The sequence below is a fragment of the Pelophylax lessonae genome, assembly GCF_965119305.1.
Source record: "Pelophylax lessonae genome assembly, chromosome: 6".
In the NCBI taxonomy this organism is placed as follows: domain Eukaryota; kingdom Metazoa; phylum Chordata; class Amphibia; order Anura; family Ranidae; genus Pelophylax; species Pelophylax lessonae.
In genome coordinates, this window is record NC_138773.1 from 200,424,532 (window position 1) to 200,444,398 (window position 19,867).

The following is a 19,867-nucleotide window of genomic DNA, read 5'->3' on the forward strand; positions in this document are numbered from 1 at the left end:
TGGCAGGTAACAGGAGAAATAGCAAAGATACACGGAAATACTCAAAGACACAAATGAGATACCCAGGCTGGGAATGCACAGGTGCTAGTACCAAGGCTGTCTGGAACTCACAGGGGAAACAGACTGGTGCAGAGAGGGACATAGAGGTGAAGGAACATTGGATGCAGGCAGGATTGCACGGGGTGACAGGTGGAGAATGCAAACTAAGGAACACAGGGAACACAAGGCTTGGAGCATGCTGGAGCACACTGGAAACACACGACTGTAAGCAGGCTGGGACAAATTGGTAACACATTATAAAATTCTAGGGATCACTGGAGGCACAGTTAAACACTATAAGAGAAAGCAGGAGGTCCGGCTGCTAGCGCGTGGACCCATTGCTCGAACACTGAGCAACCTGCACACAAGCCTTTAAAGACAGCGCCCTATTTGTGGTTGGCCAAAAGCCGACGTCTGCACACAGAGGGAAAGCCAGTCATCGGACAAGGAATAGAGGAGTATGACACTGGCAATGTTTCCCCACTGTCATGACAAATCTTTCCTGTCACAACAAGGTAAAAAACCAAAATGGAAATCTTATAGAAGTATTTAAGAGTTATAAAGTAGTACAATTATCTAAAACAATATACAGTCAGGTCCATAAATATTGGGACATTGACACAATTCTAATCTATTTGGCTCTATACACCACCACAATGGATTTGAAAAGAAACAAACAAGATGTGCTATAACTGCAGACTTTCAGCTTTAATTTGAGGGTATTTACATCCAAATCAGGTGAAAGGTGTAGGAATTACAACAGTTTGTATATGTGCCTCCCACTTTTTAAGGGACCAAAAGTAATGGGACAATTGGCTGCTCAGCTGTTCCATGGCCAGGTGTTTGTTATTCCCTCATTATCCCATTTACAAGGAGCAGATAAAAAGGTCCAGAGTTCATTTCAAGTGTGTGGTTTGCATTTGGAATCTTTTGCTGTCAACTCTCAATATGAGATCCAAAGAGCTGTCACTATCAGTGAAGCAAGCCATCATTAAGCTGAAAAAAAAAAAAAAAAAAACCCATCAAAAAGATAGCAAAAAAATTAGGTGTGGCAAAATCAACTGTTTGGAACATCCTTAAAAAGAAAGAATGCACCGGTGAGCTCAGCAACACCAAAAGACCCGGAAGGCCACGGAAAACAACTGTGGTGGATGACCGAATAATTCTTTCCCTGGTGAAGAAAACACCCTTCACAACAGTTGGCCAGATCAAGAACACTCTCCAGGAGGTAGGTGTATGTGTGTCAAAGTCAACAATCAAGAGAAGACTTTATCAAAGTGAATACAGAGGGTTCACCACAAGATGTAAACCATTGGTGAGCCTCAAAAACAGGAAGGCCAGATTAGAGTTTGCCAAACAACATCTAAAAAAGCCTTCACAGTTCTGGAACAACATCCTATGGACAGATGAGATCAAGATGAACTTGTACCACAGTGATGGGAAGAGAAGAGTATGGAGAAGGAAAGGAACTGCTCATGATCCAAAGCATACCACCTCATCAGTGAAGCATGGTGGTGGTAGTGTCATGGCATGGGCATGTATGGCTACCAATGGAACTGGTTGTCTTGTATTTATTGATGATGTGACTGCTGACAAAAGCAGCAGGATCAATTCTGAAGTGGTTCGGGCAATATTATCTGTTTATATTCAGCAAAATGCTTTAGAACTCATTGGACGGCGCTTCACAGTGCAATGACCCGAAGCATACTGCGAAAGCAACCAAAGAGGTTTTTTTAAGGGAAAGAAGTGGAATGTTATGCAATGGCCAAGTCAATCACCTGACCTGAATCCGATTGAGCATGCATTTCACTTGCTGAAGACAAAACTGAAGGGAAAATGCCCTAAGAACAAGCAGGAACTGAAGACAGTTGCAGTAGAGGCCTGGCATAGCATCACCAGGGATGAAACCCAGCATCTGGTGATATCTATGCATTCCAGACTTCAGGCTGTAATTAACTGCAAAGGATTTGCAACCAAGTGTTAAAAAGTGAAAGTTTTATTTATGATTGTTAATCTGTCCCATTACTTTTGGTCCCTTAAAAAGTGGGAGGCACATATACAAACTGTTGTAATACCTACACCGTTCACCTGATTTGGATGTAAAAAATTAAAGCTGAAAGTCTGCAGTTAAAGCACATCTTGTTTGTTTCATTTCAAATCCATTGTGGTGGTGTACAGAGCCAAAAAGATTAGAATTGTGTCGATGACCCAATATTTATGGACCTGACTGTACATACTGCATAGCAGTGTATTTCATATAATATAAAAACCTTTGCATTTCAGTTTGCATCCATCTGTTATTTCTAAAAGTGTAAAAAAATGTAAACATTTGCATATGACAAGGGAGACCTGGCGCCTTCCATACACTTTTTGCATACCCAAAAATGCCATTCCCAGCTTTCCACAGGAGTTTTTCTCTTATTACAATACTGAGAGGAATTATGTGCTTATAGCAAACAAACCCTCCCACTTGGCACTCAGGATGGAGGACATTATTGGGATGCATGTTTCTGGATCTACAGAGCAGGATCAAAGTGGATTCTGAAAATAATTATGTAACTGATCTAAAAATTATCATAATTTTCTCAACAAAAGTTAGGTTTCACTTGAGTAAGTGTTTTTGTATAAGACAAAATGATAAATAAATGGACTCAATATACCTACAGTATTTCACTTAAAGCTAAGCTCTGGGTGCAATAATCTTGCAAAATAATCCCCAATAACCACAAAAGATATACACTCACTGGACACTTTTTTAGGTACACCTTGCTAGTACTGGTTTGGACCCCCTTTTGCCTTCAGAACTTCCTTGATTTTTCATGGCATAGATTCAATAAGATGTTGAAAACATTTCTCAGAGATTTTGCTCCATATTGACATGATAGCATTATGCTGTTTCTGCAGATTTGTCGGCTGCACATCCATGATGCGAATCTCCTGTTTCATCACATCTCAAAGGTGCTTTATTGGATTGAGATCTGGTGACTGTGGAGGCTATTGGAGTACAGGGAACTCATTGTCATGTTCAAACCAGTGGTGAGATGAATTGAGCTTTGTGACATGGTGCATTATCCTGCTGGAAGGAGCCATCAGAAGATGGGTACACTGTATTTATAAAGAAATGGGCATGGTCAGCAACAATACTCAGGTAGGCCGTGGAGTTTAAATGATGCTCAATTGGTACTAAGGGGCCCAACATCTGGCAAGAAAATATCCCCCACACCATTATACCACCATCCTGAACCGTTGATACAAGGCAGAATGGATCCATGCTTTCATGTTATTTACGTCAAATTCTGACCCTACCATCTGAATATCGCAGCTGAAATCGAGACTCATCAGACAAGGCAACATTTTTCCAATTTTCTATTGTCCAATTTTGGTCCGCCTGTGCGAATTGTAGCCTGTTCTTAGCTGACAGGAGTGGTTCCGATGTGGTCTTCTGCTGCTGTAGCCATCTGCTTTAAGGTTTGATGTGCTGTGCATTCAGAGATGGTATTCTGCATACCTTGCTTGTAATGAGTGGTTATTTGAGTTACTGTTGTCTATCATCTTGAATCAGTCTGCTCATTCACCTCTGACATCCACAAGGCATTTTCTTCCACACAATTGCCGCTCACTGGATATTATTTCCCCCTTATGATGCTTGGTTTGAACTTCAGCAAGTTGTCTTCACCTCATCTAGATGCCTAAATGCATTCAGTTGCTGCCATGTGATTAGCAATTTGTGTTACCAAGCAATTGATCAGGTGTACCTAATAGAGTGTCCAGTGAGTGTAAATCGACTTCACCAATGACAAACCCTTGTAAAACCTTGTAAATATAGCAGTGACATTATCACTGGGTTACACATAGCCTGTGGGGAGAGCAGAGCTGCAAGATTGACTCACTAGGCCTACACACTCCAGACTTCCTGCAGAAAATGACATGGGTATAGGACCAGTCACCCAACACAAAGAGAGAAAGAGAGCTAAAGTTATGGTCTTTAATAACAGAGGCAATGTTTCATGCTGGATTACTGTAAAAATAAAAAATAAAAATACGAAAACATATCAAGATTTATGCCCCATGTGTTCAGACAACATTTGCTAATCCATGAGGTCAGTTTAAGTCTCTTTAACCCCTTCACGCCGACGGAATGCAAATATGCGTCCTCGGCTTCAGGGGGTTGTACTGGGGTGATGCCTGCAGCTAGAGGCATCACCCCGACACCGTTATTTAGTGCCAACAGTTAGCTTTTTTGTAACAACAACTGATGCAGCTTAGCAGCCGCTCAATTGTCATTACAAGGAGTTGGAGGGGACATCCCCCCTCCCGCCTTCCTCCACCCCTCGCCTGGGTCTCCTGTCCCACAGGGAGACTCGAGCGACCAGCAGCAACGTCCGCCGGCTGGCAGAAGACCTAAACAAAGCCGCATTTGGCTCTGATCAGGTCTTCAATGTAGCTAGAGCCTTAAAGGCACCAGATTTAAAAAAAAAAAAAAAAATTACAGTATTCAAAACAGCCAAACTTGGCAGAGGAGGGGTTTGGGGTCTTTTAGACCCCAGATCCCTTCATAAAAAGTACCTGTCACTGCCTATTACTGTCACAAGGGTTTTAAATGGACAGTGTAAAAAAAAAAAATAATAAACAGAAAAAATGTTTTTTAAAGCGCCCTGTCCCTCCGTGCTCGCTTGCAGAAGCAGACGCATACGCAAGTTGCTCCCACATATGTAAACTATGTTCAAACCACACATTTGAGGTATTGCTGTGATCGTTAGAGTGAGAGCACTATTTGTAGCACAAGACCCTCTCTGTAACTCTAAACAGGTACCCGTAAAAATGTTTAAAGCATAGAGTATAGAGATTTATAGGTACCATAGTATGTTGTCAGTCCATGAGTGTGCGCAATTTTAAAGCATTAGATATCTATTTCCTCGCCGTAACCTCATCTTTTACATTATATATAAAAATTGGGCTAACTTTACTGTTTTGTTTTTTTTTTTTTTAATTAATGAAAGTGTGTTTCTTCCCAAAAAATTGCACATACCGTGTGACATAAAATATTACAACGATCGCCATTTTATTCTTTAGGGTTCCTACTAAATGAATATATATATTTAAAGTGGTTGTAAACCCACTTTGTTTACATTTACCTATAGATAAGCCTATATTAAGGCTTACCTATAGGTGCTATAAATATCTCCTAAACATGCAACGTTTAGGAGATATTTATAGTGCACGCAGCCAATGACGTCATCGGCGCATGCGCTCTGAAGGAATGGCCACCCGTGCCGTTCCTTCAGAGCCCAGTGCCGTAAACGGCGGCTCCTGCGCGCATGCCAATCAGATGGCCGGAGGATGCGAACAAGGAAGCAGGGCGGCCGGACATGTCAGCCGCCCTGTCGCTGAGTGGGTGGCACTGCGAGGGCTTCGTTTTAAGGTATTTCATAATGAGCTAGTATGCAATGCATACTAGCTCATTATTCCTTTGTCTTTACAGGTTTTTTTTTCTCCTTTTTTTTTTTAGGGTTTACTTCCTCTTTAATGTTTGCTGGTTCTAAGTAATTTTCCAGCAAAAAAATACTAATTTTAACTTGTAAGCAACATATGTCAGAAAAATGCTTTGGCTCCAAGGGGTTAAATATTCACTTTACCAGGTATTTTGACTATACACACCAAACAGTGTTAAACAGTTACTGGCTGAGGCAGCCAGTAACTGAGAGAAATTAATTAATAAGATTCAAGCTAACTCCGGCAACGGGCTTGATGAGAAAAATAAGGGAAAGAATTACTTAACATAATTCAGTTAATTTATGACTGTCTGACCAAACTGAGGCTTTGCTTATTAACCTTCGTGACTTACACAACACATTCAGAAGATTTGCATGATAAAAGCCAAATGGAATCTGTACTTGCTTATCTATGGTTCACAGTTTTATAAACTGCGTAACTTACCCCTAAATTTCCCAAGACAATAGAGAAGTCATGGGATGAGCTTCAACAGCACTCTTGCATGCTGATAATTTTTATTATTTAAATGTATGTTCACAAAGGCAATAGTATTTTTCAGTAAAGTGTAGGCTAAGAAAGGAGAATTGACAGGTAAAAACACTGAACAAAAAATGTCAACCATTAATCTTTATTTTTTAAGGAAGTTAATTTGATAAGGTGAAAATCTCTATATAATACAATCACAAGTCGAAGACAAGACGTTTAACATTAAGAATATGTAATTAGGCTCACAGTGTACACAGTCATTCGTCAGTACTCAATGAGGCTCAGTGCAGTTTGAGTTTGGTTCATTGTTTCACTGATAATTCAAGTTTTTCAGAAAACAGATGTGCTTATGTTACCAGGATTGTGTTATTGTATATATTCTTTTGTGCTTTGCTATAGTCTAGAAACGTACATAGTCATTGTTTATTAAAAAGCTCTATAAGAGCTCACTTGATTCCGATTATTTTGCTCTTTGAATCATTTTGCTTGACAAGTAAGCAGTATCACATTAACTGAGTATACTGGATATTGAATTTCAATTCAGGTTTAAAAAGAGAACAACTTTATATATACTTATATACTGAATTCACCAATAAAGCTATAACAGTAATTTAACTGCTGCATTAAGGAGAAGGATAACTGGATAAAGCATGTAAACATTTGCAGATGCCTTATTAGGAAAATATTTGTCATTTACATATTCTATGATGGTCAGTACTGCAGCCATTGTTTCTTCACATGTTGGTTGGATTTGGTCCTCTGGCAATATAAACTTGTGAGTACCATTGTCTCTTAACTCTATAGTATAAGAGAATTCAATCCCTAGGTTGTGGACCCAGTCTTGAGATGTTCCAGACGCTTCATCTGCAGAAAGAGTTAAATCTACATGAACCAAATGTGTGACAAATAATATTTACAAAGGTCTGGTTATTATTTAGTAGCTAGTTTAACTAATAATTACATATTTGATAAATAAGAAAAAATTTATTTTGTAGCGACTTATGGCCACTTCTTGAGGTGACATCACTGAGCTTTTCAGCACAATGATGGACATACAGAAAGGGGCTGGAGGTCAATGTCAGTGTTTGTATTTGTAGGTCAGGAGATAGGAGACAAGTGGGCCTTGCATTTTTCATGCATTAACAATACAGTTATCACAAAACTTATTTAACTTAACTAATTTACATTACATATTTAAAGCTTATGGCGATCTATTGCTAGGGTGCTTTGAAGCCTTTTTTACCTCTTTTTTTTTTTTTGTAGAACCATAGTAATATATTTACGGTGTCCGCTTAACACTATGTCTACCACTTATGATTGGGAAGTTTTGGGTCAAATATTTTTATTTTTTTAATATGATTTATGTACTTACATTAAAATTCAGTTAATTGACAAATACAGCGCTCCATATTCAGAACCATAGGTTATATCGCCCCCTACCGGAGTAGGACACTAGGCAGAAAAAAATGCTTTTCTACGCCTATAGGCAGTCCAAGCTGAAATACATCCCCCTCCCTGCTTTAGGCCTTCAGTTTAGTAACAAGCAGTGTCTGAAGTATCAAAGCTCCATAGAGGGGTGGGTGCTGTGTCCATCAATGAATTCAGAGAAATCGATTTTACGATAAGTATACAAATCCTATTTTCTCTTTCGTTCATTGACAGACACATCGCTCCATATTCAGAACCATAGGGACGTCCCTAAGCAGTGCCAAACATGAGGGGTGGGACAACAACCAGGTGACAGGAGCCCAACAAAAAACAAATGGAGCCCAACCTAGACAATACACCCCTAAAGAGGGAGCAGACCCTCTAAACAGCAGCGTGCAAAACCTTGCAGCCAAAGAAAGCATCTTTTGAGCCTATGATTGATTCAGATCATGCATCTATTACTTTGTCTCTCTCTCTCTCCCCTTAGTCCTCTCAATTTAAATGATGGCGGCTTAACAAAAGCATATTACAGGATAAAATTCTCCGGGCAGAACTTCAAGTCAAATGCTCATCTTTTTTTGTGCTGAATGACTCTCCTGATATTATGCCACTGTCAGTCTGGGAGGCACATAAATGCTTTATTCAGGGAGTGTTAATTAAAATGGGCTCTAGACGTAAAAAGGAAAATCAGGAAAAATTGAATTCATTAGTATCACGTATGAAATACAGAGAAACTCAGCATAAGAAGTCACAAGCAGTTCAATTAATGACTGAACTTGCAAATTTACGAGAACAGCCAAATTCTATTCTTTTATCTACAGTAGGTGATTATTCTTTGAATTTTGCAATAAGGCGGGCCGGTTTCTTGCACGTTCTCTTCATATCCCTTCCTCGCAAGCCTTTATTTCATCTATTGTTACGTCAATGAACTGTAAAGCCACCAAGCCTATAGATATTGCAAACGGTTTTAAGGATTTCTATTCCAAATGATATAACATCTCAAATCCTTTATTTCATCTTTCTTCATCTCAAAAAGAAGACCTCATAAGTAAATATCTTGAGGATTATTCTCTCCCAAAATGATCATGTAAAGAGAGAATAGCGCTTAATAAATCCATCTTGGAGGAAGAATTTGCTATAGCCCTCAAATACTTACCACAGGGAAAAGCCTCAGGGCCTCAGATCACTTCATTTTTATTATAAAATGTTTAGGCAAACCCTGGCTCCCAAATTTGTGACAGCTTTTAATTCAGTACTGTAGGGAACTCCTATCCCGAAAAATACATTGCATGCGCATATTAAAGTATTTTTAAAACCAGAAAGATCCCTCGCTTTGTGCTAGTTACAGACCAATTTCTCTTCTGAATACAGATCTAAAGCTGTTCACAAAAATATTAGCGTTAAGACTTCTCCCCTATTTGGAGAGAGCCATTCATTTAGATCAGTCTGGTTTTGTACAAGGCAGAGAAGCAAGAGATAATACTACCAGAGCTCTTAACCTTATTCATCTTTGCCAGTCTACATCATCACCTGCGCTTCTTCTCTCCACAGACACCGAGAAGGCATTTGATAAGGTAAGTTGGAGATTTATGAGATGAACTCTCCAACATATTTGGGTCGGGACAAATGTGACGAAGTGGATAGATGCCTTATATGATCATCCGACAGCTGCAGTCAAAGCCATTGGCGCTCTGTCTACGAACTTTACTTTCGCAAATAGGACTCGTCAAGGGTTCCCCCTTTCTCCACGTATCTTTATACTCACCTTGGATCCACTACTATGACACATTAGACTTCGACTCCGATATAACAGGTGAAAAGGTTGAGAAGATGTCCCATAAGGTAGCAGCTTATTCAGATTATTTACTTTTCTTTATCATCAATCCAGAAGTGTCCCTACCCAGTTTAGTTAGAGAATTTGATTTCTATGCGCAGTATCAAATTCTAAAATTAATCTTGGAAAATCTGAAGTAACGAATCTTACAATTTCTGAAGCTAGAATATCTATTTTGAAATCAAGCTTCCCATTTAAATGGGAGACAGAGAAACTTAAATATCTAGGGATATATCTTACGGAATCTCTAAATAATATACTTCAGCATAACTTCCCACAACTTCTCTCTAATATTAGGAGCGATCTTATGTGCTGGCGACCCCTTACACACACTTGGTTTGATAAAAATTATATCTTAAAAATTAATGTTCTGCATAGACTGCTGTACCTGTTTCAAACTTTACCGGTGTCAGTCCCAATTAAATTCTTAAAACAGATTAAACGTGAGTTTATACATTTCTTATGGGCAAACTGCGCACCTAGGATCAAGGCAGACATACTTACAGTATCATGCCTAAATGTTATGGGGGCATGGGATTCCCAGACCCAGTTCGGTATTATTACGCAGCATATCTATCTCAGACACTGGACTGATGTAATCATAGCAAGGTAAAGAGCTGGATATCACTCGAACAAGCTATTTCACCCATACCGCTAGAAGGACCATTCTATATTGGGAACCACTTATAAAATAGTTAATATGATTAAACCTAGGGTGTTAAGTGCCGCAATGACATCACTTATGATCCTGGTGATTGGCAACCCAGATTTTACACCGGGACTATTCAATCCTAGAATGCACCAATTTATAGAAACAGATAAAATCAGAATAAGAGATTTTAGAGATCTAAATGACTGGAAATCTATAGCAGATATACAATCTATGCTCACACCCCCTCTTCCAAGATGGCGAGCATGGATACGCCTACTACATTTGAGCGACTATGCATAGCTGGTCAACCTATGCAAAGAGGTCTCTCAAGGGCATACACTGTATTAATTACACCTCCAGATTCCTATACTCCCTTCTTTATTGCTTTATAATTGCTATTATTTATTCAGAAAAAGATCTGAATATTACACTGTCCGCAGATTAAAGAGGCTTTGTATATCATTTTATACATAAATCTTCTATATCATCAAGATTGCAGGAATCCGCATATAAGCTATTGATTCGATGGTACAGGATCCCAGAGAAAGTACACCGTATGTTCCCAAATGCTGATGCCACTTGTTGGTGCTGTGGGGAGGATAAGGGAACACTTTCCATATTTTTTTGGAGTTGCCCACGAGTTTGCTCGTATTGGAAGGATGTCTGCACCATAATTAAAGCTGTGTCCAACCTTACTCTTGACCAAGACCCAGCAGCTTGCTTTTTGCATCTTAGTCCTCTTTCCAAGAGCAGATATTACCATTCAGTAGTGAGACATCTTCTCAATGCGGCAAGGGCTTGAATACAAGCGGACAAATGTCCTACTACTGTAGGACATTGGATCAGAGGGGTAAATGTTATAATGCGTATGGAGGAACTCACAGCATCAGTAAATAGACAGGAAGCCAGTTTCAATACAATGTGGGGTCAATGGACCTGTTTTACTGTATCACAGAGATATCAGCCACTGCTTGATGAGCCTTTAGTTGCATAAGCAATAACTCAGTGGCACATAACAATTCTTTTTTCTTTCTCCTTTCACCTTTTTTCTTTCTTTATCCTTTGTTTCTTTTATTGTTTACTTTTTTTGGTTTCTGTCTTTTTTTTTCTTTCTTGTGTCTTTCTTTTTTTTTTGTTTTAGGTTCTTCCTAAAAATATGTTAAAAAAAAAAAAAACTGTTGGGGCTCTGCAATGTATCTTCACAAGTGACATACATGTTTGGTACCTTTCTGTTGAGCCAAGACACCAACAGATCCACCTCGGGGATGCCCCACTGCAGATATCAGATGAAATATGTCCGGATGAATGGACCCATTGGTTTATAAAATCAACTACTCACAAACATGCGTGATAGACCAGCTCTGAGGAAGAGGCACGGCCTCGAAACGCAGCCCTCCGTCTACATGAGACATTGGACTTTTCTTTTGATGCTGCTCTTTGGAATTGATATGCTGGTCTATCACGCATGTTTATTTGATTTTAAACTAATATTAATTAAAGCCCGCTGAGGATAATGCGCTAGGCTGGTGCGCCCTTTCTTTGTGTTTGTATTTGGACTGAGATAGTCTGCCTGCCAATTTTCCACTCCTGAAATGTGTACAGCGGAGAGGTCCGGAACAAAGTGTTCTGCCAAACGGAGAATGTGGATACTTCCAAAGCAGCCAACACACTTTTTGTTCCGCCCTGGTGATTGACATAAGCCACTGCCGTGGCATTGTCCAACTGGATTCATACTGGGAGCCCCCTGGAGCCGATCTGTCCAGTGATCCAGGCACAGCCTGATCACCTGAAATTCCAAGACATTGCTGTGTAGTCTGGATTCCTTCAGTGTCCAACAACCCTAAGCGGAGCTTAGTCCCAGGACAGGCATCTGTAGTGACCACTGTCCAATGCAAGGGGAGAAAAGATTTGCCCTGCGGAAGAGTCGGAGAGCAAAGCCACCAGACCAGGGAACCCCTGGTTTCCTGCCTCAGCCGAATCTGATTGTCCAGAGACTTTTGACACTTGTCCCATTTCACCAGGCTCTCCTTTTGGAGGGACCTCGTATGGAACTGTGCAAACAGAACCAATTTGAACCGCCATCAGGCCCAGCACCCGCATGCAAGTCCGGAGGGAGGACCACCTGCTGGACAGCAATAGAGGAATTGCAGCATGCAACTTCTGCAGTTTGTCCAGAGGAAGGAACAATCTGACTACAGCTGAATCCAGAGTCAGACCCAGATAATCCAATTTTCTGGATGGAATCAAGGCAGACCTCTGGTGGATTATAAGCCAACCAAACTCCTTCAAGATCTGTATAGTGATCTCCACGTTGTCCAGCAAAGCAGAAGAGGACTCCGCTCACAAGAGGAAGTTGTCCAGGTAGCCCAGTACAGCAATCTCCCTCTGATGTAGAAATGCCAGAACCGGGGCAAGCACTTTCATGAAGACCCGAGGAGTGGCGGAAAGACCAAAGGGTAACGCCATAAAGTGATAGTGCTCCTCTCCCACAGAAAAACATAGGAAATGCTGGTGTTGGGCACGTAATGGAATGTAAATGCAAGTAAGCATCTTTGATGTGGATAGAGGCTAGAAAATCTCCCTGATGTAGGGATGCCACCACCATGCGAATCGACTCCATTCTGAATCTCTGTACCCGCACAAAGCAGTCAAGGCCTTGAGGTCCAGAATCGGACAAACCTTGCCTTCCTTCTTTGGGACCGTAAACAGGTTTGAAGAAAAACCTTGAAGCCGTTCCTATACCACAACCGGGACAATCACTCCCTATAGCAACAGGTCCTGCACGGCCCCGAAGAGAGCTTACAAGCAGTCCAGGGACATACACACATTGGAAGGAAAAAAACATTCCAGAGGGCAAGAACAAAACTCTATCTTATAACCGGACTGAATTACTTTGTGGACTCATTTGTCCTTTACCAAGGAGGTCCACGGGCCCGGAAATCAAAGAAGATATTTGCCCACCCAGACATGGGTGAGGGCGCACCTTCATGCTGAAGGAGCCTTGTCCGCAGTTCTAGAGAATCCTGCTCTCAGCTTGCCAGACCAAGGCCTCTTGGAACCTCCCGAGGAGGGCTTGAAAGGTTTTGAACCCTTGTAAGTGGACCCTCAGCGATGAAAAAATGTTTTGTGTGCTGAGAAAGAAGGGCCGCGTCTGTGACAAGGCTCTTTTCCCTTCCCAGACTGTGGAAAAAAGGTGCTCTTCCCCCCCCCGTGAGACGTAATGATGTCATCCTGGATAACCCCAAACAGGCGATCACCTTGAAAGGGCAAATGAGTCAGACTTTTTTTTATAAGTCTGGTCCACAAACCAACACGTAAGCCACAAAACACACCTAAGCACCACTGCCGAAACAGATAGCTTAGAAATCAAGGGAGCTGCATCCAGAGAGGCATCACAGACAAATTGCAGCCCCTGGACCAACTGGTCCGCCAAATCAACAAAGGCAGGGGGAATCTGCTCACCCCCTAGATCATGGCGCAAATGTTTAGCCCATTCAGTTAGTGTTTGCGACACCAAGGCAATAGCCAAGACTGGCTTCAGCGCCAAACCACCAATAGTGAACATATTGTGGACCACAGGCTCCACCTTTCTGTATGCTGGATCTTTAAAGGCTGGGGATTCCTCTACCAGAATCATGGTTGCCTTGTTTAGCCTGGAGACAGAAGGGTCTACACAAAGGGGTACCCAACCGCAAAGCGTTTAGGAACCACAAAGGGACGTTTTGGATGCTCCCAATCTTTGTAGACAAACTTGTTCAAATAGGAGGGATAAGGGAACATCTTTGCTGTGCGAGATGGCTTGTGAGTGCCAAAAGGGACGTCCACCTCCACAGCTGCTTCAGCTGCATCCTCCATCTTCAAAGTCTTCCACATGGATGTAATCGGTGTGTCAAGCAGCGCCTTTTTGTGCGCAGTCACAGCTGTGGAGGACTCATCCTCACTATCTGAGATAGGGTGGGCCACGTCCACGGTGGCAGAGCCAGATTAAGGATCTGACAAGACAGAGCAAGGAGGACGCAGGAGAAGGGAAGCTCCATGGTTAAAAACTTCTATCGGCATCCATCCTGCAAATTTAACCTTTTTTCTGGGCACTACAACCACCAGGATCATTCCACACTCCCATTCGGACTCAGAATCCAGCATTTTGGAGCCCGCAGGACCCGCCGCTTGCCTCTGAGACTCCGAGGCCTAACCGCCGGATAAAGCCGTTGTCCTTCCTGCGGGGGAACGCGATATGGCCATCGCAGACCCGGTAAGAGCATTCAATCCCTTGAACTGTGCCTCTCTCACTGGGATTCATAAAGCATTAAAAGGTGTATTGTAGACCATCAGCAGAGAAGTGAGAGCCATATTGCAGACCAGACTACCTGCTGTTTTGGCACCATATTAACGGCAGCCATACACCAGACTGTGCTACATCCCTACCCTGCGACTCACTTGCTGGAATATTCTGATTCTGATTAAGTGCTAAATTGTGCTCACCACCCATCCTCTTGTGACAGCCTTACTTCACTGTGTTTAACTCTCTTTTTTGCTGTTGGTAGCCTAAAGTGAGACACTTGGCGCACGAGGGTCCATATTAAAATACTTACTGGGGTCTAATAGGATCTGACAAGACAGATGAGGTAGGGGAGGGCGGGGGATGCTTTCTGCTAGCCCGCTGCCCAAGGACCACCTCCACCTGGGAAACAAAGAACTCCAGGACCACCATCAATGCATCAATAGAGGGCTGGGACCCAGAGGATCCTGCTGCCTCCGAGAGGGGGTCAGGTGGGAAACCATGCTCCTAAAACTCCATGAGTTGAAAAGGGAACCCACCACCAAAAAGTGTCTAGCACTGCTAGGGGACCCATATCACCACAGGGGCACCCGAAAGCAGAGCACCCCACAACCTGCAGCAAGGAGGGACCCCGCCAGAACTCACCACCCCACCAGAGGAGCGCCAGTCTGCACCAGATATAGCCAGTATCCACATGCAGCGTCCAGGGGAAAAGGAAACCCAGGAGTCAACACCCGGGGAAATGGAGGAGCCCCCACAGCCGTAATCGCCACCCAGAGGCTCCACTGTCATGGCCGCCACTCTGAATGCACACAACGGACCAACCAAAAATGGCCACCAGGCCTACTCAAACATGGCCCCCGGTATTGAGAAAAACACAGACCCCAAAGCAATGGCGACCACGGCAAAATGTTCGCCACATGTGGCACCCACAAGGCTCCCAGGGTTCCAGGAGGGACCCTTGGAGTCCAGGCCACATCTACAGCTGAAAGGGGGACCCAGGCACAGGACAAAAAAAAAAAGTCGGTGCCCACCCCAGCAGGAAAGTCAGTTCTGCCGGCAGCATGCCCACCCGCTCCCCACTCACTGGTACAGTGCTGCACGCCAGCCCAAATCCACCTGCCAACCCACCGTACTACCCCAGAGGGGGGGGTACAAAGATGACCCACAGGGACAACACAAAACAGAGGGGGGCCTGGGGGGAAGGGGGGAACCCACAGGTCCAAACATCCTAGGGGAGTGCCTGCATCCACCCCACACTGCATCCAGGGGGAGAGGAGGGACATCTTACTCACCATACCACTGAACCAGGCAGGTACTTCTCCCATCAGAACCCCTCACCATCAAAATGGGGGGCTGTCAGCCGGGAGGAATGCTGAAACTATGGCCAAGATCTGGTCGTTTGTGACCTTACGAGGTATTTAACTCGCAGTCCAGCCCCTGTTCAGTGGGGATATGTGGCGGCCAACCCAGCATGGAGCTCTGGTCTGCGCACGCTCGCTGGCCAGACTGGGGGGACCACTGGATCTAGCTATCAACACCGTCGCCCAGCCCAGCAGTTGATTGCAGATCTCACAAGAAAAACAGGAGAAAACATGCTATTTAAAAAGAAAAAATTGCCAGAACCAGAGATCCCAGCAGGAGGCTAGGACTTTACTTCTGACTAGGCAGAAAAAAAACTGGAGGCCTAAAGCAGAGAGGGGGATGTATACCAGCTAAGACTGCCCATAGGCATAGCCAAGTCTTTTTTTTCTGCATAGTGTCCTTCTTCTGTATGTGTAACCTTTGGTTCTGAATATGGAGTGCTGTGTCCGTCAATGAACGAAAGAGAAAGTATATTTTAAACTGATAGTCAATATCTATTTTTTTATTATAAATATGCACAGTTTTTTTTTAATACACAATACATTTAATTTTACATTTTCATGGAATTATAATTTAAATTTAATTTAATGAACAATGAAAGGTTCCTTGAGCACTATGGGTTACCAAAAGAGACAATATAAAAGAGCAGCTTGCATGGCAGCTTCCTCTGTCTGACTGAAACTTTGGACTTAGCTGTCTGAAAGACATGAGTCACTTTTGCGATGACTCCTTAAGCCCCGGTTCACACTTGTGTGAGTGCCGGGTTCGCATGTAATGTGGGAGCGCACTGCTCCTTCATTACATGCGATCGTCTGTGCAGTGCGAGTTTAGCCATACACTTTGTATGGCTAAATTCACACCGCAGCCGCAGCAAACACGCACAGGGACCCTTTTTGGAAGCCGCATCAGGATCGGATCGCACAGCGGTTCACACTTGTGCGATCCGATCCTGTGCGAACTGCACGATCGCACTGCGATATGCGATCAAACTGGGGGTGTCGTTAAGATTACATTGACACCCCCAGCGTATCGCATATGGCAGTGTGAACTGCCGGGGGTGCGTGTGCGATGCGGGAACAGGCTGCGGATTCGCAGCCTTCCCGCATCGCATCAGTGTGAACCGGACCTCAAGCAGAGCTCCACCCAAAAGGGGAGCTCTGCTTGTTTGTGGCTTTCCCCTCCACTTCCCCATTTGGCACTTTTATGGGTGGTTTTTACATGTACCCACTTCCGGTTCAGATCGCCGCGGCAAACTAAGCCAGAAGTTCTCCCCCCCTTCCCCCGTAGTCTTCTGGGACACATCACAGGTCCCAAAAGACTATGCAACCATTCACAAGATGCAGCCTGACGCGCATGCGCAGTAGGAAACAGGCTGTGAAGTCGCAAGGCTTCACTTCCTGTTTCCCTTACTAGCGATGCCGATGCCTGCACCCGAAGCTGATTGAAGAATCGACTTGGGTGAGGACATTGCGGCGGGATCCCAGAACAGGTAAGTGACCTTATATTAATAGTCAGCAGCTACAGTATTTCTAGCTGCTGACTTTTATTTTTTGCTGAAGGAGCCTGGAGCTCCTCTTTAAGTTTTGTAAACAATAAGCTTGTTTCAGCGGTGGTGAAAGTGATACAATGCTTCACATGTGAAAAGTTCTGCTGGCGGGACAGGAGACCACATAATATTTACTTATAGTGTAAATAGCCCCAAGGGGAAGGGGCTACCTATAGTGCTTGCTGGGGATGTGCAATATAAATATAGTTAAAGTGCTGTCAGTGCATCAAATTATATATAGTACGGCAAAGAAAATGGTATAAAGTGGGATGAGTGCATCTGTAGTGCTAGATGATTTTAAGGTGCTGACAGTGCAACAAAACAATAAATATATGCAGATTTGATGGACACACCTAGAGTGCAAATATTTGAAATTGGATACTTAGTAAATCAAGGTAATAATATAACATAAAACAGAAAATAAATGCAATATGAGTAATACAAATTTTAGTGCACTGCTATAAATTATTAATATTGTTCCATATGACCGTTTGAAATTTGAGCACAGAGCACCTGCACTTTATTGCACTCAGGAATTACCTAAAAGATTCACACTCCAAGTCACCTATGATCTTTCTGTTTGATTTTTCTTGATTTTTTTATGAGGAGTTTTATGAACTATTTTTGAGCACATATGGAACAATATTAATCATTTATAGCGGTGCACTAAATTTGTATTACTCATATTGTATTTATTTTCTGTTATATTATTACCTTGATTTACTAAGTATCCAATTTCAAATATTTGCACTCTATCTGCATATATTTATTGTTTTGTTGCACTATCAGCACCTAAAAATCATCTAGCACTACAGATGCACTCATCCCACTTTATACCATTTTCTTTGCAGTACTATATATAATTTTATGCACTGAAAGCACTTTAATTATATTTATATTGCATATCCCCAGCAAGCGCTATAGGTAGCCCCTTCCCCTTGGGGCTATTTACACTATACCTTTACCTTTACTATAGCAGCTGCATCCTTAATTGACCATTTTTCACCAACACCCCGGTCCATTTGGCGCAAGGGATATACTCCTAGTATATTTACTTTTCATACTATTTACTTGACTAAAAAAATAAGAAGTAGTTTTTTTTTTTTTTTTTTAGTCCCAAACATAATAAGTTAAATAAAATATGTACAAAACTATACATTCCTTTTATGTAACCAAGAGAGCTGAATGCATGGCTGAAGACCTGGTGTAAGAAGGAGGGATTTGGCTTTCTATAGCACTGGGCTGAATGTTCATTGGTATACAACCTATATGCTAAAGATGGTTTACACCTAAATGGACTGGGGGTCTGTTGTGCTGGGGGAGAGGTTTATGGGAAGGCTGGAGGAGGATTTAAACTCGGATTGAGGGGGGAATAGTGAATTAGATTATAATGGAGCATATAGGTCAGACAGGGGTCAGTTCCTGTTGGTGGGTGGAATGGGGAACGATGGGGGGAGAGCTGTGGCCGAGGTTCCCATGTTACAAACAATCATTGGAAATGGTACTATTTGTACTAAAATAAAGAATAAACAAATATGTTGGCAAGGTGTGACAATTAATTAAAGTGTTTGTTCACTGATGCCAGAAGTCTGCCAAGCAAAATAGGTGAGTTGGAAGCTTTGGTGCGTGAAGAGAACTATGATTGGCTTCATTGTTCACATAACTGGGCTATTCATATTCCTGGCTCTCTTTCGGAAAGACAGGGTAAACGGAGGGGTGGTGGTGTTTGTTTCTGTGTGAGAAGTTATCTCAAAGCGAGTTTGAAAGAGGACCTAGTTGATGGAGAGTGTGATGAGGCTGAAGCATTATGGGTGGAACAGCACATGGGTGTGCGTACTTCAAAAGTATTCATTAGAGTTTGTTATGGGCCACCCAATGTTAATGAGGAGGTGTAGACTCAGCTCCTTGCACAAATAGAAAGGGCAGCAAGGGCTGGGACAGTGATAATAATGGGGGATTTTAACTACCCAGAGATTAACTGGAGTAATGAGACTGCTGGAACAATTAAAAGGCAAAAATGTATAAACCTATTACATGACAATTTTATGGTACAGTTCATAGAGGCCCCAACTAGAAATTATGCTCTGCTGAACTTGGTTATCTCAAACCAGGTAGCGCTTATTACTAATGTTCATATGAAAGAACATCTGGGTAGCAGTGACCATAACATGTTTCCATTTAATGTTAGCTATAAGCAACAAACACAGACAGAAATGTAAAAACACTTAACTTTAAGAGAGCAAATTTTCCAAGGATGCGGGCTGATCTCAAAGACTTGGACTGGGAGGGAATATTGGCATTGATAAACACAGAACAGAAATGGGAATTTTTCAAAAAGTCTGTGAACACACTGCAAAGTTTATTCCCCATGGGCAATGAGTTTGGCTCCTGGCCAAAGTTAGAAAATATTTAAATATTAAGAAAAATGTTTTTAAAATATATAAAAATGAAGGAACACTATCATTGTTTAAATGTTACAAAGAATATAACAGAGTTTGTAAAAAGGAAATCAAGGATGCAAAAATTCTAAATAAAAGACAGATTGCAAAAGATAGTAGGACACACCCCAATAAATTCTTCAAATATATTAATAGTAAAAAGATCAGGTCAGAGCATGTAGGCCCTTTACAAAATAATCTGGAGTGGAGACAAAGAGAAGGCAAATGTATTAAATACCTTCTTCAACTTTGTGTATACAAAGAAGCATGGCGGAGCTCATGACCATAATGAGGATGGTATTGACAC

At 42.2% G+C, this 19,867-nt stretch overlaps 1 protein-coding gene across 3 annotated transcripts in view; it reads right to left on the reverse strand.

The window, feature by feature from the left end:
• Positions 1-5,738: 5,738 nt before the first annotated feature.
• The window catches only part of CPO (carboxypeptidase O), a 171,935-nt gene continuing 157,806 nt past the window's right edge, over positions 5,739-19,867 (reverse strand). For 2 of the 3 annotated variants that reach the window (XM_082262023.1, XM_082262024.1), the window contains one exon: positions 5,741-6,882. In XM_082262023.1, the coding sequence (XP_082118149.1) occupies positions 6,617-6,882 (266 nt within the window). In that variant the 3' untranslated portion in view covers positions 5,741-6,616. Of the gene's footprint in view, positions 6,883-19,867 lie in introns of all 3 variants that reach the window. The other variant, XM_082262022.1, reaches the window with a different exon arrangement.